General features: G+C 45.4%; 1 protein-coding gene across 3 annotated transcripts; it reads left to right on the top strand.

Annotated features, from left to right (window-relative positions):
• The first annotated feature begins 331 nt into the window (after positions 1-331).
• On the top strand, positions 332-4,582 carry LOC109892020 (alpha-(1,3)-fucosyltransferase 9-like). Of its 3 annotated transcripts, none has more exons than XM_031828043.1 (2): positions 332-620; positions 1,696-4,582. In XM_031828043.1, exon 2 carries the CDS (start codon positions 1,701-1,703, stop codon positions 2,745-2,747), a length of 1,047 nt encoding a protein of 348 aa, XP_031683903.1. In that variant the 5' UTR covers positions 332-620; positions 1,696-1,700; the 3' UTR covers positions 2,748-4,582. The 3 variants fall into 3 exon arrangements, with proteins under 3 accessions (XP_031683903.1, XP_031683901.1, XP_031683902.1); XM_031828041.1 differs by having other exon boundaries at positions 1,680-2,909; XM_031828042.1 differs by having other exon boundaries at positions 334-400; positions 1,696-2,909.
• The last annotated feature ends 19,128 nt before the right edge of the window (positions 4,583-23,710 follow it).

Below are 23,710 nucleotides of genomic sequence, written 5' to 3'. Positions count from 1 at the left end.
CAAATGGGTCTCCAAATGGACAATAACCCCAAGCATACTCCCAAAGTTGTGGCAAAATTACTTAAGGACAACAAAGTCAAGGTATTGGAGTATTTTATATGTTGAGTATTTACTTCCTCCTCTGATATTTACACTGCTTTACACATATGCATTCTCTTTTAAAATAGTATTTACATTTCATAACACTACTTACACATCATATACTAGGGCTCTCCAACCCTGTTCCTCGAGAGCTATCATCCTGTAGGTTTTCGCTCCAACCCTAATCCAGCGCACCTGATTCTAATAATTAGCTGGTTGATAAACTGCACCAGGTCAATTACAACTCTGGGGCAGGAGTGAGAACCTACAGGAGGGTCGCTCTCCAACCCACATTGACAAAACTAAGCACATTATGAAGGTGTGTATTTCTTTGACAAATTGCACACGGCAGGGAAGTGGGCAGTGTGTCTAAGGTGTGACATGAAGGGCAAAGGCTAGAGAGGCTGTCCCTCTGCCTGTAGTAGCACACCAGTTCTAGGCTTATCCTCACTCAAGGATGTGGAGACACATGACTGCAATGTGACAAAGCTAGCAACATCATTCTGTTTAAGTTCAAAGTCAAATCTCAGAGCTAGCAGGTAAGCACCCCTCACCCAGTATATTATTTCCTTGAAGAGCAGTGTGGAATGTGGTGTAGATATGAATTATTGGATGTAGCTGTTCTCTATGTTTGAATGGAGTCTCTGTCTGTCTGATTTAGTGTTGCGTTTCCGATGTGTTTGTCTTTTATCAAGTCTGTATAATTGGTTGTTAGAAAAAGGATTGTGTTTCTTTTAACTGACAAGATCGAAACAGAAAACATCGGATTTAACGTTTTATCAGATACTGTGTGCGTGTGTGTGTGTGTGTGTGTGTGTGTGTGTGTGTGTGTGTGTGTGTGTGTGTATATAGATCCTACATAGCTATATTCATGTATTTAAATATTAGCTGGCTTTATGGCAACTTGTTATCAAAACAGTCACACAGGTTTGTTATTACCATGTCATTTATTGTCTACTCTGGTATTTCCCATTGTATAACATGCTGTCACTATTTTACTGCATAGTATGTTTACATAGAACCTGTCCTCCTCTCATTAGTAACCCTTTAGGTTACATATCCTGCATCCTGTAGTTAATTACCCCGGGCAAGGGTGAAATCACAGCCCCCAAAACATTGGGTCCCATGACCCCTTAGTTCAATAGTCTTACTGTATCCTCAATAGTTATTGCTATATTCTGGTTCAGAGGGTGGACTCTACACACAATAGCCCAGATAAATATCCAGAGTATTTGTTTAGTTTGACCACATGGCTAATTTGTTTCTCTGGGTGGAAAGCATGTCCTGTGAACTCAGGATCTTAGTGACAATCACTGCCTCAGTCACTAACCTAACAGAAACCTAAGCTTGTCTTATTGACTTTGATTACTGTTATGACAACCACATAATATGCATGACTAGTGAACCAATGAAATGGTCCGCTGATAGAGAACTAGCCTCGTCAGCAGATGTCTGCCCTCACCCTAAAACTTGTCTGTGGTCTGAGTTTATGATTGACCAGTAGTCCTCGTGCTAAAATAATCATTGTCAACTTTACGAATACATGCAATAATAGTGATTAGATTTAGCCTTTTCTTAATAAACTTATAAACGAACAGCCTTTCCTTTTGGCAGGCCAAATGATGTGTCTTGGACCAAATTGTAGAATTGGGCACCAGAGCCTGATGGGCATTCTCCTGCTGGGCTCCTTGCTGACCTGTCTACTGTACCGACCTGCTATCACCTGGCTCCCTGTCCTGGCCAAGCACTTCCAGGCGGAGCACAAACAGGACGTTACCGTGCTGGTCTGGCACTGGCCCTTTGACCATCCCTTTAAACTGAACTCCTGCAGGTCCTTGTACAACATCGAAGGCTGTCACCTGACAGCGGACAGAGAGCTGTACAGTCAAGCGGATGCCGTTCTCATCCACCACAGAGAAATCGAAGAGGATTTATCCAACCTGCCCCAAGAACCACGGCCCTCCTTCCAGAAATGGGTGTGGATGAATTTCGAATCGCCGGCACACACGAATAGAATACCTGGCTTGGAAGATCTGTTTAATGTGACTTTGAACTACAGGCAGGATGCAGACATCAACATGCCTTATGGATCTCTCGTCCCTCGGACTAAAGAGAGGGAGGAGTTTGTCCCACATAAAAACCGACTGGTCTGTTGGATCGTTAGCAACTGGAACCGAGAACACAAGAGGACTTGGTACTACATGGAGCTGCGCAAATTCATCAGGATTCACACCTACGGGGACCCTTTCAACAAAAAAGTATCTCTTAGTGAATACAGAATGATCGTGGCCAGCTGTAAATTCTACTTGTCTTTTGAGAACTCCGTCCATAAGGACTACATCACAGAAAAACTATATAACGCTCTCAAGTTGGGCGCAGTTCCTGTGGTCATGGGCCCGACAAGAGGGAACTATGAGAAGTTCATCCCTGGAGATTCCTTCATCCATGTGGATGACTTCCGCTCGCCCAGAGCCCTGGCCAAACACCTCCTCTTCTTGGACGAGAATGAGGAGATGTACCGTAAATACTTCAAGTGGCAGAGGATCCACACGGTACGTATCAACAGCTTCCCCATTCAGAATGCCTGCAACAGCTGTGAGTACATCAGAGACCACCCTGAGAATCGGATGGTTACTGAGCTCTATAAATGGTTCTGGGAGGAGTGATGCTGAGACACTTGGAGCAAATCTACTACAAATAAACGATATCCACTCCATAGTCAGGGGTGGGGGGAACTGAGCAAAATGTATCTTTTACACAACGGCAGAAGTGCCAAAAATGATATTTCATTAAAGTACATTCACCGAACTTCCCCCACTTGAACAATTCATGGGGTGTTACAAGTCATATTTCTATATGTTTTACTTCTGTGCTCTTCGCTACTGCTCTACCACATGTTAACTGATGAAAACAGTGTGATGGTGACATACCACCACTATCTGCTTGTTTACTATTGGGTCGTTCCACTAAGAGTGCCTTTCGCATCCCTTTTATATTGGTGCACAATGTTCTGCACTAATATTACATATAAATCCTGTTATAACAAAGTGCCCTTTTTAATAGAGACCAAATGGAGAATTCAATAAATCAGATATGTATAAATGCTTGCTGAAGTGCCAAAATTGAGCATTTTGACATGTCCCTCCATCAACCCTGTGTCACTTCTATGAACATCTTAACCCACTTAATCCCCAAATTTCTCCAAGTTTCAACATCATTGTAAAGCCGTAGTTATTGTACTTGGACAAAGTCATCTCTGAAGATGTATTTATTTCATGTAATTCATTGACGTCTGTCCCTCATTTTAAGGTCAACCCTGTTATGTGAACTGAACTTAATATTTACCTTTATTTAACTAGGCAAGTCGGTTAAGAACAAATTCTTATTTTCAATGACGGCCAAGGAACAGTGTGTTAACTGGTCTAGGAACAGTGGGTTAACTGCCTTGTTCAGGTATGGTGAAATATGGTGAAACTATTCGAGCAGATCACGTCAACCCTGTTACTCATAGACAGGCTTTCATTCAATTGCCACTCCCTTTTGCACCAACCTTCCGTTCCCCTGTCACAAGTGGATGTATGGCTTATTTAAGAAAGAATCATCAGCCCTGTTACTTTTTGGGGCGTTTAATAGGCCCTTACTATAGTCTTTAAAAAAATTGAGATGCGGGTAAAATGTATTTTTTTACATGTGCTCTTTTACACAGACTGTTAAAATTAGGTGAAATCAGAAGTTCTTTTTGCCCAAGTTACACTTCTCAAAAGGCACCAAATTGGTGGAAAGACCCTATTAACATTACTGTGAGAGAGATTTGGTTTTGAAGTGTAATGCCTGTTGAGAAAGTCTGGTTACTGTTGAAGGTACTATAGCTCTCCTCCCTCTGGTCACTGGAATAGACTCTGTGAGAGACTCCACTACGATCAGTCCTGCTTTTTCTAAACCACGTGATTGGGAACGTGATAAAGGGTAATGTACGGTAGGTCTCGCTCATATACAGGTAGAACTCCCTGTACTGTCAACAGTTGTTAGGCAATTGCCTTTTACTGTACTATGGTTGCTAGGTTGTCACAATGAATGTGTCATGTATTTTCACACGTTAAGGGACCTTGTTCGCTCCACTGTTAGGCAACAGGGATTGATCACAGACTCAGAGATTCAGTGTATGAATTAGGAAAAGAAAGATTGATGTAGAACAGTGGTCTCCAGCACAATGACTTTACTAAACCCAGTTTACACACCTGTTCCAATACAATACAATGGGTTAGTATGAGACACCACTCTTTACTGCCACCCAAGGGAGTTGAAAGACGTAAATTAATGTGTTGCAGTACACCTGGTGACCACTAGACAGCACTGCAACCCCACTGTACACATGCATGTTACACTATTGAAAAACCATTTGCATCAGTGTGAATATGAATATTTATATATGTGAGAAAATGAATACCATTTGTCAAATGAATGAATATCTGAGCTCAAATGAGAGGTTGGAGAAATGGTGGAGATTAGCTTGTTGCTTAATGGTTTAATTGAAACCTGCAGCTAATTAGCTATGGCTATAATCACCCAAACTTATGAACAACTCCATGATTTTTTCTTCGGCTCTTTCAAATGTAGAGAATAGAATGTGGCCCTGGGAATGAGTGTAAAATGACTGCATCATGAAGAACTCTTAAGTCTGCCCACAACTTTCACCCATTCTTACATCCCCTTGCCCTTTTGAAGGATCCCTTCTCAGTACATACAGAAAACCCCTACATTCTTCTTCTTCCGCAAGTTTCATTATGTTTTGGTCATGGAAACTATTAGAATATCACTATTTCTACCTCCTATTTCTATATTTCTGGTCTCTTTCTATCTCCGACCTCCACTAATGTCAGTTAATTTCCCATATTGATGTCGTCATTACCTCACTATGTGGTAACACATATGAGATAGGTGACAGTGTTAACTCTGAGACTTAGTCATGCATCTAGGGACTGGATCTGTGGTTTTCAAATAGAGGTAGAATACATCTACAGACGACTCTTGGTTTGGCAGATGCCAGGAGAACTGAATACATAGTACCAACCAAAGTTTGGTGGCGGAATAATGTCTGTGGCTGTTTTTCATTGTTCGGGCTAGGCCCATTAGTTCCAGTGAAGGGAAATCTTACCGCTACAGCCTACAATGACATTCTAGATGATTCTGTGCTTCCGGCTTTGTGGCAACAGTTCGGAGAAGGCCCTTTACTGTTTCAGCATGACAATGCCCCCGTGCACAAAGCAAGGTCCATACAGAAATGTATTGTCAAGATTGGTGTGGAAGAACTTGACTGGCCTGCACAGAGCCCTGACCTCAACCCCATCGAATGCCTTTGGGATGAATTGGAATGCCGACTGCAAACGAGACCTAACCGCCCAACATGTGCCCAACTTAACTAATGCTCTTGAGGCTGAATGGAAGCAAGTCCCCGCAACAATGTTCCAACATCTAATGGAAAGCCTTCCCAGAAGAGTGGATGCTGTGATAGCAGATAAGGGGAGACCAACTCCATAATAATGCCCATGATTTTGGAATGAGATGTTCTACGAGCAGGTGTCCACATAGGTTTGGTCACGTAGTGTACCTGTCCATTACTGATGGCTGTCTGCCACCAGTCCCTTCTCTGTTATCCTTTCTTCTTGCTGCTCTCTTCTCTCCCTCTTTCCCCCCGCTTGGCTGTAAATGATTGAGCTCTTTCTTTCAAGGGGACCACTCCCTCATCAGATCTGTGGGCCATCGAGTTTACTGCTTCACCGCTCCTTCACCCCCGGCAACAGCCGTCCCCACGTCACCTCCTAACATTGAAATCACATGTCCCTCACTCTCTTTTCTACCACTCTCTCTCTCGCACGCTTGCTTGCTGTAAATTTAGCTCTCTCCTCCCTTTCAACATTCTCCCTCTCGTGTGTTACTTCCCCAACCTCCCTCTTTTCTCTACCACCCTCTCTGTTTTTCTGTAATGTCACGGCTCACTGCTGAGTGTCACGGAGTTGATGGAGAGGGAAAAAAATGGAGGCGTGAGGCAATGGAAGGAGGGTTGACGTGTGTGTGTGTGTGTGTGTGTGTGTGTGTGTGTGTACATTTTGTGAAAGACTTGAGGAAGAGGTGAGGGAACGAGTGGGGGAGGGAGATTTGTCTGATGGTAAAATGTTCCAGCTCGGTGAAGAAACAGCAGACAGTCAGTCGATGCACTACTATACCCTACTATAACTACTACAGTTCCATGTAGACTGGTGCTACACACTGGCTTCCCAAGTGATGTTCACGTACAGTCCCCCAAAATACCCCCCTCTCCGAATCACATCTCTTTCTCATGTCCATCCTGGCAAACCTATGGTTTAATGCAACGTGTTGTCTAAAATGTTATCAGCAACCTCTGACAGTGAGTAACACTTTTGTTGGATGATTACGTGACATTACGTGGGATAATACAATTTGAACAGGTTGTTTCCGTTCTCCCTTTTCATATTCATCTCATTACATCTCATATTCTGTTGATCTATTTCATGCTTTAGTGTGTAGTTCAAAACTCTAACTCTGGTAGATGAGTAAATGCCTGGTTTGATTGTACAGAGATCTCTCTCTCTCTTCTCTCTCTTCTCTCTCTCTTCTCTCTCTCTCTCTCTCTCTCTCTCTTCTCTTCTCTCTCTTCTCTCTCTTCTCTCTCTTCTCTCTCCTCTTCTCTCTCTCCTCTCTCTTCTCTTTCTCTCTCTCTTCTCTTTCTCTCTCTCTCTCTTCTCTCTCTCTGCTCTCTCTCTCTGCTCTCTCTCTGCTCTCTCTCTGCTCTCTCTCTGCTCTCTCTCTGCTCTCTCTCTGCTCTCTCTCTGCTCTCTCTCATTCAATTCAAAGGGCTTTACTGACATGAGAAACATGTTTATATTGCCAAAGCAAATGGAACAGACAGACAAAGTAAACATTACACGCACAAGTTAAAAGAATATAGACATTTGAAATGTTATATTATTGGCTATGTACAGTGTTGTAACAATGTGCAGGTAGATAAATATAGGTTGTATTTACAATGTTTGCACTCCACTGGTTTCCCTTTTCTCATGGCAACGGGCCAAAGATCTTGTTGCGACTGCACACTGCTGTATTTAGACTAACAGATATGGAAGTTTATCCACGTTTGATTTGTTTTCAAATTTTATGTGGGTTTGTGTGATCTGTGGGAAATATGTCTCTCTCTCTCTTTGAGGAGGCTGGTGGGAAGAGATATAGGAGGATGGGTTCATTGTAATGGAACAGTATCAAACATATGGAAACCATATTCCATTTCCGCTATTACAATGAGCCTGTCCTCCTACAGCTCCACCCACCAGCCTCCTATGCTCTCTCTCTCCCCCCTCCCTCCCCAGACAGTCCTTGTTGTGTTGGGTTCATTGTGTTCCTGGCAGAAAGCAGTGAAGCAGACTCTAACAGTCCATTTTAGAAGCTGCCACTGTCTCTGATCTAAAACACAATCAGTGAGCCATTTTGCCTGGGTCCAACAGCAACATTAAAAAGTCAATACACGACTGCACTGTTTAATACAATGATGTTCACGTGTCATCTTTCTTTATCTGGGAGGTCAGTCAATACATTGATTCAATCACCACCAGCAGGACAAAGGCATAGACACAAAAAACAACTGTCCACAAAGCAAACCAAATGCATATAAACAGCACTAATACCTCAAATGGGGACAGTGTCAACCGGTTCTAGCTCTTTTGGAGCCCTAAGCTCATTTTGATTGGACGGGCCCCCACCAACCCCCGAACAAGCCATGATACACATACAAACATGAACCTACAAACACACACAAATAACAAAAAGTGCCTGAGTGAACACACAACCAGGTGGTGATCAGAGGAGTGTATGTACAGCTAACTGACGAAACAAAGGGCCACCAGAGCTGCCAGACCAGCTTCAATGCACCTTGGCATAGATTCTACACGTGTCTGGAACTCTATTGGAGGGAGGCGGGCACCATTCTACCCTGAGAAATTCCATCATTTGGTGTTTTGTTGATGGTGGTGGAAAACACTGTCTCAGGCACCATTCCAGAATCTCCGATATGTGTTCAGTTGGTTTGAGATTTGGTGACTGACACACACACACACAACCTTTAAACCCCCTATGCTCCTTTGAGACCCCCCTTTCCAAGTCACTGAGATCTCTTCTAGCCAGGGTAGCCAAAATAATGGGCAACTGAACATTTTTATACATGACCCTAAGCATGTACAGCTAACTGTATGGGGCGGCAGGGTAGCCTAGTGGTTAGAGCGTTGGACTAGTAACCAGAAGGTTGCAAGTTCAAATCCCCAAGCTGACAAGGTACAAAGATGTCGTTCTGCCCCAGAACAGGCAGTTAACCCACTGTTCCTAGGCTGTCATTGAAAATAAGAATTTGTTCTTAACAAATTAAAGGTAAAAAATAAAAATAAAAAGCATGATGGGATGTTTTAATTGCTTAAGTAACTAAGGAACCACACCTGTGTGGAAGCACCTGCTTTCAATATACTTTGTCCTTCATTTACTCCAGTGTTTCCTTTATTTTGTCAGCTACCTGTATGTAGGCTTGGCCTTACGATTTTTGTGAATCATGTTTGCAGAAGGGACAGATGTCCTCAACCACCAAAACCACATATTTGGTGTGAAATGTTGTTTTGTAGCTCCATGACAGCTAATCAAACAGATTAACAGCAACAAACAGCCGCCGGGACCAAAATAAAACACAAACAGACAGAGTGAGGGAGGAATTCAAGTCGGGAGGCTGTTTGAGCCAGTGACACCCCCAACCTGTAACAGCTATGAAAGCTACAGGGTAAGCCTGTTCTAGGCTTACTGGGTTTGGTTGTTTTGTTTGAGAAGTAAGTCTGGTAAACATTCATCACCGCCTATCACCTAATAAATATGGACACTTTTGCATCAGAGCCTCTTGCCTCCCGCTGAATCTCTGCCCTAAGACCGCATCTCTACGGAGAGAGAGAGAGAGAGAGAGAGAGAAGTGCCCCAGCTCCTCTGATAGGTGATGATCTGTAAAGGAGGAAGTGGGAATTGGATGATCTGGTGTAGGTTATTAGTTGAGCTCTGTTAGACCATGTAATAGTCTCTGTGCGCAACAGGGGGTCTCTCTATTCCACCAGCCCCCTGTAGCCTGGAGGACACCGCAATATGGGAGATACTCACAGCTCCACAACAAACACAAACATGCTGGGTGGCTGTTTACAGGTGTGTGTGTGGGGGGGGAGAGGGGGTGTGTGGCTAACGCCACGGTGCGTTTGCATAAGTGCTGATTCAGGTCTCCCGATCCCCACAGCTCGGCATTTCTTCACACCTTCCTCCTCTTCCTCTCTGCCCTCCAATCTCCATGTCCTCTCCTCCTCCACTTGCTTGCTTTCTCACCCTCACCCTCAATTCGTCACACATGCTTTTTCATTACCCCCCTCTACCTACTGATGGGTAAAAACAGCTTGAGGTATGCTGCGTCTAGCTAGCCACTGACAACCCGGCATGGTGAAAGTGAGTGCTTGACAGTTATGAGACAGCCATCAACCTCTGTGACTTCAGCGGGAGCAGAGCAGAACGCTGCAGAGTGGTGGCTACAATAAAGTGGGCTGGCTGCGGAGTGGGAGGCCGGGAGCCACAACGGAAGAGCTGGACAGACGTCGTCTGAGTGACGAGAGGAAATCGGTTACTCACAATTTGTATTTATTTTAAAGTTGCTCCTAGATAGGTTAGGAGTTGAAGAACTGGCACTTATGAACTCTTGAGAAGGAGAACACACAGTAGCACCCTGCTCCCACTTCACCATGTGCAATTAGGGAATAGGTAGAGAAGTAGAGGAAATGTCTCCTCTCCATTACAGTAGATTGGTGTCAGAAACTCAGAGTAAAAATAGACAGATCATGTTGATGAGGCACTCCAGGTGGGGCCGGGAGACTGGAGAGATCTTACTCCTCTCCTCTTTTCTTCTCCTCTCTTCTCTCCGTCCTCCACTTCAGACGTGTAGAGCACCTGAGGATGTAGCTAAGGACGCTCTCAGTGGAACACAGGGGAGAAGTAGAGAAGTTTCACCTGCAGCAGACCCCACAGTAAATGTGAAGTTTAACCGCAGGCCCTGGGGCTTATTACGGCAGTGTTTTTCCTGTGAACTTCTAGCTGAACACCAGTGTCATAGTGATTGGTATCGTCTCCCCAGCAGCTATCACATCACATCAACGCTTTTTGGCTAAGAGCTAGAAACAGGGAAACGGTGTCTGTCGTCGACATCTTGTTGATCACCGGTAGACTGTGTTCGAATGTGACACACAACACAAACTTGTGCGAACACACACGAATGCACGTACACATACGTGACACACATCACACTCTTTCTCTCTTTCTCTTACACACACACACACACACACACACACACACACACACACACACACACACACACACACACACACACAACTGCAGTGCACATTTGACTGCGCAGTAATCCAGCTTTGTTTAAAGGGAGTAAATACAACAAATGAATCAATAAACAAACCCCCTGCCAGGGTATTTTATGTGGCATCTGTTTCCCATTCCTCTGCTTCGGCACAAAAGGCTGGCTGGGTGCCGCGGCATTGTGGCCAAACCTCTCAGTCTGGGTGGGCTGAGGGATCTGCATTGTGGCCAAACCTCTCAGTCTGGGTGGGCTGAGGGATCTGCATTGTGGCCAAACCTCTCAGTCTGCGTGGGGTGAGGGATCTGCATTTTGGCCAAACCTCTCAGTCTGGGTGGGCTGAGGGATCTGCATTGTGGCCAAACCTCTCAGTCTGCGTGGGGTGAGGGATCTGCATTGTGGCCAAACCTCTCAGTCTGGGTGGGGTGAGGGATCTGCATTGTGGCCAAACCTCTCAGTCTGGGTGGGGTGAGGGATATGCATTGGGCTTCATTACACTCACACACTCACTCACTCACTCACTCACTCACACACACACACACACACACACACACACACACACACACACACACACACACACACACATATATGCAGACACACACACACCTTTATCTTTCCCCTGCAGTTTTGGTGGCTACCTGTTAAAGAGAGAGGAAGTGAGAGGGAGAGAGAGAATGTTAGAGGCATTCTCTTGAGCTTTACAGGACAACGTGCAGGACAACGTACTGTTCTTTAGAGCAGGGTTTACCAAACTTGGTCCTGGGGCCCCCCCTGGGTGCATGTTTTGGTTTTTGCCCTAGTACTACACAGCTGATTCAAATAATCAACTCACCATCAAGCTTTAATTATTTGAATCAGCTGTGTAGTGCAAAACGTGCACCAATAGAGGGCCCCAGGACCGAGTTTGGTAAACCCTACTTTAGAGGGAGCTGGTTCACCATTGCTCCCTCTAAAGTAGGGTTTACCAAACTCGGTCCTGGGGCCCTCTATTGGTGCACGTATCTCCTATCTCCCCCTTCTCCACGTCTTCATGCTCCTATTTCTCTTGAATCCCTTTCTTTGCCTCCCTGCATCCCTCCCTCCATCTTTCCTTTCCTCAGTCTATTTCTCCCCTTCTATACCCCTCTATCTCTCTCTCTTTTCCTCATTCTCAGCTGTCTTCCATACCTCAGGGATCTCATTAAGCCACTAACTTCAAATAAATAAAACAAAGTGCAGAGACAAAATGAGAGATCCATAAAAAAAACGGGGTTGTAATGAGCTTTCTATTTCCTTATTCTGGCGCCTTTCTCCCTCTCACCCCTTCACTCTCCTTCCATCTTTGTCTCACTGGCTGTCTCTGTCAATTCAATCAATCTCAAACAGGCTTCATTGGCATGACAGAGGCATTATGGACTTGCCTGAGGTTTTAGAGACAAACAGACAAAAATGGCGCATTATATCTCTCTCTTCTTCCTCCCTTTCCTGTCTCTTCTTCCCCTCCTCGCCTCGACGTCTAGTCACATTCTCCCAGCCAGCCAGTGAACAATGCTCCCTCCTCCTCCTCCTTCTCCTCCTCCTCGGCCATCTTCCCCCTCACCCCCTCCTCTGTTCAGGTCTTTTCTCTCTACTGTTGTCCATCTGGACGAGCTCAGTAACAATAATGTTCTATCTGTGTTTCCCATTAGCGCTGGAGAAGACTGCCAGCCTGGTCGGCTCGGCTCAGACACTCTCTAGTGACTCCATCTCTGTCTTCCTGCACCATCTCCCTTTCCCTCTCTCCCTCTTTCTCAATCCCACGCGGTCTTCCTCTCTCTCATCTCTCTCTCTCATCTTTCCTCTCTCTCTTTCTCTATCTCTCTCTCTCTCATCTCTTTCTTTCTCTCTCTCTCTCATCTCTCTCTTTCTCTCTCTTTCTCTCTCTCTCTCTCTCTCTCTCTCTCTCTCTCTCTCTCTCTCTCTCTCTCTCTCTCTCTCTCTCTCTCTCTCTCTCTCTCTCTCGCTCTCGCTCTCTCTCGCTCTCGCTCTCGCTCTCGCTCTCGCTCTCGCTCTCGCTCTCGCTCTCGCTCTCGCTCTCGCTCTCGCTCTCGCTCTCGCTCTCGCTCTCGCTCTCGCTCTCGCTCTCGCTCTCGCTCTCGCTCTCGCTCTCGCTCTCGCTCTCTCTCTCATCTCTCTCTCGCTCATCTATATCTCTCTCTTTTTTTCTCTGTGTGTTTTTCCTACTACAGTAAGAGTAGTAGGAGATTGATTACTCTCTAGGCTCCTGTCTCTCTGCTTCAACAGTGGATGGGGTTGGTATCCCGGGGCCATGAGAAGTATTGGGGTTGACCCAGCCAGTCCTCCCTCAGTTGTAGGAGAGGCCTGACCCTCCTACTGTATCAAGTCAGACAACCTGGGAATCCTCTGGGAATGTACTTACTGGGAATGTACTGGGCCAGGGTAGGGGTCAGAGAGCAATGGGAATCAAGATGAGCGTCATGGGAACATAGCTTATTATTTGAATCGATCAACCTTCAGAAGGGGTGAGTAGCAGCTCAGATCCTGCAGTGGAAGTCCTGCTGCACTAGTCCATGGGACTCCCTGGACTACCACAGAGATCAACAAAATGTTGCTGCAGAAGAGAGAGAAAGCGAGAGAGTGTGAGAGAGGTAGAGTGGAGGGTAAGCAAAAGAGGGAAAAAAAGAATGGCAGGATAAAAGAAATCTTGATTTTGTCTGAGAGGGTATTGATTTTTTCCTCTGGGTTGCCCATGTGCACCCAGTCTGTTATTAGTTTAGAAACAACAAAAAAAGTAGGCTGTGGAGAGAGAGAGAAAGTGGTGAAAGAGGTGGCGGCAGGGTTGTTTGTGTGTATGTGTGTGTGTTCGAGTGTGTATGTGTGTATGCGCGTGCGTGTGTTCGAGTGCGTTTATGTGTGTGTATGTGCGCATCCACTTGTGTGTGTATGCACATCTGTGTGTGCTTGTGTTTGAGTGTGTGTGTCGGCCTGGCGGGTAGACCCGTATGCACCCCTGCGTTGGATCGCTCGGCCGGTTGGAGAGAGATGGGGGATTAGTGTGTGAGATTAGAGAGATGATTACACAATGTCTTCGCTCTAATGATCCACTCTGTTTGGTCATCTTATCGTCCCTGCTGCACCGGATCCCGCTACCGCCGCTGATACCAGATAACACTGGGATTACCCCCTGGCCCCCCGGCCCCCGAGACCAATGTAGCAGGGTGGACACAGACCTGGCCTGGGCTACCCCCCAGAGAAGGAAGGAAGGAAGGAAGGAAGGAAGGAGGGAGGGAGGGAGGGAGGGAGGGAGGGAGGGAGGGAGGGAGCAGGGGCAAAAAGAGAGTGAGGGAGAGAGTAAAGTGAAAATGAAAAGCTGTAGTGGGAGGGCATGTGAGATGACTCACTGTACAACCCACTGTGCTGCTGACCCCTAGAGTCCACTGAATCATTAGCCAGACCCCCTCATTTCTCAGAGAGACATTACACTGACCCCCTTAAGACCATAGACTACACAGCCTTGGACACTGTTCCCACAATTACATTGTAAAGGATGCAGTGGGGGAGTACAATACCACTAATAGGTTGTGTGTACAGGTAACTGCCAAAATAAAGGAAACACTTGAGTAAATGAGGGATACAAAGTATATTGAAAGCATGTGCCTCCACGCAGCTGTAGGTCATGTATAAAAATGCCCAGTTGCCTATAATGTTGTTTACCTTGGCTAGATGAGGACATTGCAGTGATTTTGTAAGAGGGGTCTCAAAGGAGCATAGGGGGGTTTAAACGGTTTGTGTGTCTGTGTGTGTGTGTGTGTGTGTGTGTGTGTGTGTGTGTGTGTGTGTGTGTGTGTGTGTGTGTGTGTGTGTGTGTGTGTGTGTGTGTGTGTCTCAGTCACCAGATGATCTCAGCCCAATTCAACAATTATGTGAGATTCCAGAGTGGCACCTGAGACAGTGTTTTCCACCATCATCAACAAAACACCAAATGATGGAATTTCTCATGGATTAAAAGGTGTTGCATCCCTCCAATAGAGTTCTAGACACTTGTAGAATCTATGCCAAGGTGCATTGAAGCTGTTCTGGCGGATGGTGGTGTTTCCTTTATTTTGGCATTTACCTGTATGTCTACATATTGTAAGTGTCTGCAGCACAATGTGTTAGTAACTCTAAGGGTGGGTGGGAGTTGTTTGTATGTGTCTGTGGGGTGTGTAGGGTGGGGAGGGTGGGGGGGCTGTGTGTATGTTCATATTTGTGGTGGCCTGCATCTGTCATAACGCGTATGATTGTGTGCAAATGTTAGTGTGTGTGTTTAAATGTGTGTGTGCGAGTAAGTGTTTGTATGAGTGTGTGTGTATGACTGTGTGTGTGTGTGTGTGCACTTCTCTCCATGCCTGCACGCTGCTCTGATCTCCCCATTACAAGGTCGATTAAGCCACTAATCCTCAAAATACACGCGTCCAAAAGCACGACAGTAGAGTAAGGAGGGAAAAAAGTATTCTTCTCCCAAGGAAAAAATGTCTGAAGCTTTCAGTGCTGAGGCTGCAGCTAGGGGCCTAAGCCCTACACCAATACAGTGTTGTACAGAGTATGAGCACAGTGATGTGTTTTACCTCCAGAACCATGCTGACTGGGGATTAGCACCCAGACCTAAACCCTGGAAAACGATGCCTTCAGAGGCTGCCTTCAGTCCCCCTTCCAATTGAATTCAGTACACGTCCAGAATATAAGTGGGAATCTGTGATATTATGTGTCATTATATTACCTCACCAATGTTAAATACATCTACGGAACTTCATTTAGCTGGTGTTTTTTCTTTTTCTGGTGGTGGGAGTGGGGAGGGGTATATTTTAATGAAAGTCACACTGAAAATTAAATACACTGACGAAACAGATTCTAAATTGCTGAACACAACTTACTAGAAAAAAACAAGATAAAAATCTCCTTACCTCCTTATTTTCTCCCTCATACACTTTGTAGCTCGTTCTGCAAATCTGCTACTCCACCTTCTATCTCTCTCTCTCCTCTGTTCTTCTCTCTCTCTCTCTCTCTGGCCTTCTCGTTCTCTCTCTCTCTCTCTCTCTCTCTCTCTCTCCACATATTCCTCCCTATCACCTTCTCCATATGATTGCGTGCTGAAACGTAGTAATTACAGTGGCTTTTTAATTATGCATTCCTTGTCCTCTCGCTGCTCCTGCTGGATGGAGGGGGAACCGGCTTAACCTTTAATTAGTGTGAGTGAGCAGAGCTAGCCCACCAATGAGGCTCAGACTCAGCCAGGGATGGAGCTGGTCCTCTGGACTGTGGAGGAGGCCTGATAGGGGTGTTATGGTTGTATCCATTGGCCCATCTCTGATCTCTTATTCCATTCCATATCTGATCTAGCCCCTAGATCTGCATCCAGGGGAGCTGGGGCCTGGATAGAGGTTGAAACCCCTGCATACTCGTATCCTGACCCTAACAACGCAGAGGTTGCTCTGTTAGCTTCTTCAGAGTTCAGACCCCCGCTCAACCCCTTACTCCTCTTGTCCCTCATCGACCGATTACTCCAGCGCTTGTCTCTCCCGGGATCCACACACACATACAGTATATAACCTTGTACCCCTCCCACTTTCTCTCCCAGCTCCAGCACCTCACCTCTGGTTGCCCCACCGCCCCACCTTCACTCCACCCCACCACAGAGAGCCTCTCCTCACATCTGGTAGCCTGCATGGTCTCAAAGAATCCAGCTAACACTGCTGATCTCTTTAACTACATTCATATGTTGCTCTCACATCTTCGACTTCCTGTAGCTCTGTAGTGCATCAGCAGCCTGAATGTTTACCATCAGTAGGCTGAAGGTTTACCATCAGTAGGCTGAAGGTTTACCATCAGTAGGCTGAAGGTTTACCATCAGTAGGCTGAAGGTTTACCATCAGTAGCCTGAATGTTTACCATCAGTAGGCTGAAGGTTTACCATCAGTAGCATGAAGGTGTACCATCAGTAGCCTGAAGGTTTACCATCAGTAGCCTGAAGGTTTACCATCAGTAGCCTGAAGGTTTACCATCAGTAGGCTGAAGGTTTACCATCAGTAGCCTGAAGGTTTACCATCAGTAGGCTGAAGTTTTACCATCAGTAGGCTGAAGGTTTACCATCAGTAGACTTACCACAAGGAGCTGATGCAATGTGGCAGTTAGGGTCTGCTGACTAATTAAAATGCAGTTCATTTAAGATCTGTGTTGATTAGACCCTCGGGTTCTGTCCCTGTTTATCTTATCATGGCTGTGGTAGTTAGCGGCTTGTTAGTGATGTTTTAGTCACCTACTGTACATGACAGACAGTACTATCAAGGTGATGCTAAAGCATAGCTACACTCGTTTCTTGTTGGTAACTAACTAGAGACATATGGATGGCAATAAAACGAATTAGGATCTGGCTTTATGAGGTAATTAGTATGTAGAAATGCAAGCATACACAGTTCATTTGTATTGCTTATTTATGGCTTATGAATTAGTAATTTGTGGTGTGTTAGGGGCTAAGGTGATGTATTGGAACTGGACGGGCCAATCATTAATAATAGATCGCTGTCACCTTTTCTAAAGTTCTCACTTATGAATTTCAAATCAGGGGGAAAAACCACAAGAGGTATGAGGAAATTAATTAAAAATCCCTTATAGATACTAGCACACATCATTTCATTGTAATAATTTCCCACTTTAATGATTTTATTCCATTCCATAAAAAAAGGTTTTATAAGTTCCACTGAGGAGACAAAACATTATGAACACCTGCTTTTCCCATAACATACGCTGACCAGGTGAATCCATGTGGAAGCTATGATCGCTTATTGATGTCACCTGTTAAATCAAATTCAATCATTATAGATGAAGGGGTGGAGACAGAAAGATTTTTAAGCCTGGAGACAATTGAAACATGGATTGTGTATGTGTGCCATTCAGAGGGTGAATGGGCCAGACCAAAGTTTGAAGTGTTTTTGAACAGGGTATGGTAGTAGGTGCCAGGCGCACTAGTTTGACTGTGTCAAGAACTGCAACACTGTTGGGTTTTTCACATGCAACAGGTTCCCGTGTGTATCAGGAACGGTCCACCACCCAAAGGACATCCTGCCAACTTGACACAATTGTGGGAAGCATTGGAGTCAACATGGGCCAGCATTACTATGGAACACTTTCAACACCTTGTAGAGTCCATGCCCCGCAACTCAATATTAGGAAGGTGTCCCTAATGTTTTTTGGACTCAGTGTATATTTAATGTCTGGATTTGAAGAGGTTTCTCTCCAAGCCTTAATATAAACTAAATACCAAATTGATTTCTGGTTATCTTCTAATGGGCAAATAATTAGTGCTTCTTCCAAATGCACTGGGTCCAAAAGGATACTTTCACATTGAATGTTAATGAAATAAAGAAGCACGATTCAATGAACTAAAATTAACTTGACAATAATCACCAGCCGAGCTCTCGATCGAAACAACATTCAGATGTAAAGAATAAACACACCTCCAACAGAACACACTGCAACAGAACACACCTCTAACAGAACACACTCCAACAGAACACACCTCTAACAGAACACACCTCTAACAGAACACACCTCTAACAGAACACACCTCTAACAGAACACACCTCCAACAGAACACACCTCCAACAGAACACACCTCCAACAGAACACACCTCCAACAGAACACACCTCCAACAGAACACACTGCAACAGAACACACCTCTAACAGAACACACCTCTAACAGAACACACCTCTAACAGAACACACCTCCAACAGAACACACCTCCAACAGAACACACCTCCAACAGAACACACTGCAACAGAACACACCTCTAACAGAACACACCTCTAACAGAACACACCTCCAACAGAACACACCTCCAACAGAACACACCTCCAACAGAACACACCTCCAACAGAACACACCTCCAACAGAACACACTGCAACAGAACACACCTCTAACAGAACACACCTCTAACAGAACACACCTCTAACAGAACACACCTCCAACAGAACACACCTCCAACAGAACACACCTCCAACAGAACACACTGCAACAGAACACACCTCTAACAGAACACACCTCCAACAGAACACACCTCCAACAGAACACACTGCAACAGAACACACCTCTAACAGAACACACTCCAACAGAACACACCTCTAACAGAACACACCTCTAACAGAACACACCTCTAACAGAACACACCTCCAACAGAACACACCTCCAACAGAACACACCTCCAACAGAACACACTGCAACAGAACACACCTCTAACAGAACACACCTCTAACAGAACACACCTCTAACAGAACACACCTCCAACAGAACACACCTCCAACAGAACACACTGCAACAGAACACACCTCTAACAGAACACACCTCTAACAGAACACACCTCCAACAGAACACACCTCCAACAGAACACACTGCAACAGAACACACCTCTAACAGAACACACCTCTAACAGAACACACCTCTAACAGAACACACTTCTAACAGAACACACCTCTAACAGAACACACCTCTAACAGAACACACCTCCAACAGAACACACTCCAACAGAACACACCTCTAACAGAACACACCTCTAACAGAACACACCTCTAACAGAACACACCTCCAACAGAACACACCTCCAACAGAACACACTGCAACAGAACACACCTCTAACAGAACACACCTCTAACAGAACACACCTCCAACAGAACACACCTCCAACAGAACACACTGCAACAGAACACACCTCTAACAGAACACACCTCTAACAGAACACACTTCTAACAGAACACACCTCTAACAGAACACACTTCTAACAGAACACACCTCTAACAGAACACACCTCCAACAGAACACACTCCAACAGAACACACCTCTAACAGAACACACCTCTAACAGAACACACCTCTAACAGAACACACCTCCAACAGAACACACCTCCAACAGAACACACCTGCAACAGAACACACCTCTAACAGAACACACCTCTAACAGAACACACCTCCAACAGAACACACCTCCAACAGAACACACTGCAACAGAACACACCTCTAACAGAACACACTCCAACAGAACACACCTCTAACAGAACACACCTCTAACAGAACACACCTCTAACAGAACACACCTCCAACAGAACACACCTCCAACAGAACACACCTCCAACAGAACACACCTCCAACAGAACACACCTCCAACAGAACACACTGCAACAGAACACACCTCTAACAGAACACACCTCTAACAGAACACACCTCTAACAGAACACACCTCCAACAGAACACACCTCCAACAGAACACACCTCCAACAGAACACACTGCAACAGAACACACCTCTAACAGAACACACCTCTAACAGAACACACCTCCAACAGAACACACCTCCAACAGAACACACCTCCAACAGAACACACCTCCAACAGAACACACCTCCAACAGAACACACTGCAACAGAACACACCTCTAACAGAACACACCTCTAACAGAACACACCTCTAACAGAACACACCTCCAACAGAACACACCTCCAACAGAACACACCTCCAACAGAACACACTGCAACAGAACACACCTCTAACAGAACACACCTCCAACAGAACACACCTCCAACAGAACACACTGCAACAGAACACACCTCTAACAGAACACACTCCAACAGAACACACCTCTAACAGAACACACCTCTAACAGAACACACCTCTAACAGAACACACCTCCAACAGAACACACCTCCAACAGAACACACCTCTAACAGAACACACCTCTAACAGAACACACCTCTAACAGAACACACCTCCAACAGAACACACCTCCAACAGAACACACTGCAACAGAACACACCTCTAACAGAACACACCTCTAACAGAACACACCTCCAACAGAACACACCTCCAACAGAACACACTGCAACAGAACACACCTCTAACAGAACACACCTCTAACAGAACACACTTCTAACAGAACACACCTCTAACAGAACACACTTCTAACAGAACACACCTCTAACAGAACACACCTCCAACAGAACACACTCCAACAGAACACACCTCTAACAGAACACACCTCTAACAGAACACACCTCTAACAGAACACACCTCCAACAGAACACACCTCCAACAGAACACACCTGCAACAGAACACACCTCTAACAGAACACACCTCTAACAGAACACACCTCCAACAGAACACACCTCCAACAGAACACACTGCAACAGAACACACCTCTAACAGAACACACCTCTAACAGAACACACTCCAACAGAACACACCTCTAACAGAACACACCTCTAACAGAACACACCTCTAACAGAACACACTTCTAACAGAACACACCTCTAACAGAACACACCTCCAACAGAACACACCTCCAACAGAACACACCTCCAACAGAACACACCTCTAACAGAACACACCTCTAACAGAACACACCTCTAACAGAACACACCTCCAACAGAACACACCTCCAACAGAACACACTGCAACAGAACACACCTCTAACAGAACACACCTCTAACAGAACACACCTCCAACAGAACACACCTCCAACAGAACACACTGCAACAGAACACACCTCTAACAGAACACACTCCAACAGAACACACCTCTAACAGAACACACCTCTAACAGAACACACCTCTAACAGAACACACTTCTAACAGAACACACCTCTAACAGAACACACCTCTAACAGAACACACCTCCAACAGAACACACCTCCAACAGAACACACCTCCAACAGAACACACTGCAACAGAACACACCTCTAACAGAACACACCTCTAACAGAACACACCTCTAACAGAACACACCTCTAACAGAACACACCTCTAACAGAACACACTTCTAACAGAACACACCTCTAACAGAACACACCTCCAACAGAACACACTGCAACAGAACACACCTCTAACAGAACACACCTCTAACAGAACACACCTCCAACAGAACACACCTCCAACAGAACACACCTCCAACAGAACACACCTCCAACAGAACACACCTCTAACAGAACACACCTCTAACAGAACACACCTCTAACAGAACACACCTCCAACAGAACACACCTCCAACAGAACACACTGCAACAGAACACACCTCTAACAGAACACACCTCTAACAGAACACACCTCTAACAGAACACACCTCTAACAGAACACACTTCTAACAGAACACACCTCTAACAGAACACACCTCTAACAGAACACACCTCCAACAGAACACACTGCAACAGAACACACCTCTAACAGAACACACCTCTAACAGAACACACCTCTAACAGAACACACCTCCAACAGAACACACCTCCAACAGAACACACCTCCAACAGAACACACTGCAACAGAACACACCTCTAACAGAACACACCTCTAACAGAACACACCTCCAACAGAACACACCTCCAACAGAACACACCTCCAACAGAACACACCTCCAACAGAACACACTGCAACAGAACACACCTCTAACAGAACACACCTCCAACAGAACACACCTCCAACAGAACACACTGCAACAGAACACACCTCTAACAGAACACACTCCAACAGAACACACCTCCAACAGAACACACTGCAACAGAACACACCTCTAACAGAACACACTCCAACAGAACACACCTCTAACAGAACACACCTCTAACAGAACACACCTCTAACAGAACACACCTCCAACAGAACACACCTCCAACAGAACACACCTCCAACAGAACACACTGCAACAGAACACACCTCTAACAGAACACACCTCTAACAGAACACACCTCTAACAGAACACACCTCCAACAGAACACACCTCCAACAGAACACACTGCAACAGAACACACCTCTAACAGAACACACCTCTAACAGAACACACCTCCAACAGAACACACCTCCAACAGAACACACTGCAACAGAACACACCTCTAACAGAACACACCTCTAACAGAACACACCTCTAACAGAACACACTTCTAACAGAACACACCTCTAACAGAACACACCTCTAACAGAACACACCTCCAACAGAACACACTCCAACAGAACACACCTCTAACAGAACACACCTCTAACAGAACACACCTCTAACAGAACACACCTCCAACAGAACACACCTCCAACAGAACACACTGCAACAGAACACACCTCTAACAGAACACACCTCTAACAGAACACACCTCCAACAGAACACACCTCCAACAGAACACACTGCAACAGAACACACCTCTAACAGAACACACCTCTAACAGAACACACTTCTAACAGAACACACCTCTAACAGAACACACTTCTAACAGAACACACCTCTAACAGAACACACCTCCAACAGAACACACTCCAACAGAACACACCTCTAACAGAACACACCTCTAACAGAACACACCTCTAACAGAACACACCTCCAACAGAACACACCTCCAACAGAACACACCTGCAACAGAACACACCTCTAACAGAACACACCTCTAACAGAACACACCTCCAACAGAACACACCTCCAACAGAACACACTGCAACAGAACACACCTCTAACAGAACACACCTCTAACAGAACACACTCCAACAGAACACACCTCTAACAGAACACACCTCTAACAGAACACACCTCTAACAGAACACACTTCTAACAGAACACACCTCTAACAGAACACACCTCCAACAGAACACACCTCCAACAGAACACACCTCCAACAGAACACACCTCTAACAGAACACACCTCTAACAGAACACACCTCTAACAGAACACACCTCCAACAGAACACACCTCCAACAGAACACACTGCAACAGAACACACCTCTAACAGAACACACCTCTAACAGAACACACCTCCAACAGAACACACCTCCAACAGAACACACTGCAACAGAACACACCTCTAACAGAACACACTCCAACAGAACACACCTCTAACAGAACACACCTCTAACAGAACACACCTCTAACAGAACACACTTCTAACAGAACACACCTCTAACAGAACACACCTCTAACAGAACACACCTCCAACAGAACACACCTCCAACAGAACACACCTCCAACAGAACACACTGCAACAGAACACACCTCTAACAGAACACACCTCTAACAGAACACACCTCTAACAGAACACACCTCTAACAGAACACACCTCTAACAGAACACACTTCTAACAGAACACACCTCTAACAGAACACACCTCCAACAGAACACACTGCAACAGAACACACCTCTAACAGAACACACCTCTAACAGAACAC

Source organism: Oncorhynchus kisutch, linkage group LG6, assembly GCF_002021735.2.
Source record: "Oncorhynchus kisutch isolate 150728-3 linkage group LG6, Okis_V2, whole genome shotgun sequence".
NCBI lineage: Eukaryota > Metazoa > Chordata > Actinopteri > Salmoniformes > Salmonidae > Oncorhynchus > Oncorhynchus kisutch.
Note: the sequence above shows the minus strand (reverse complement) of the source record. Positions and strands in the feature narration are given on the sequence as shown.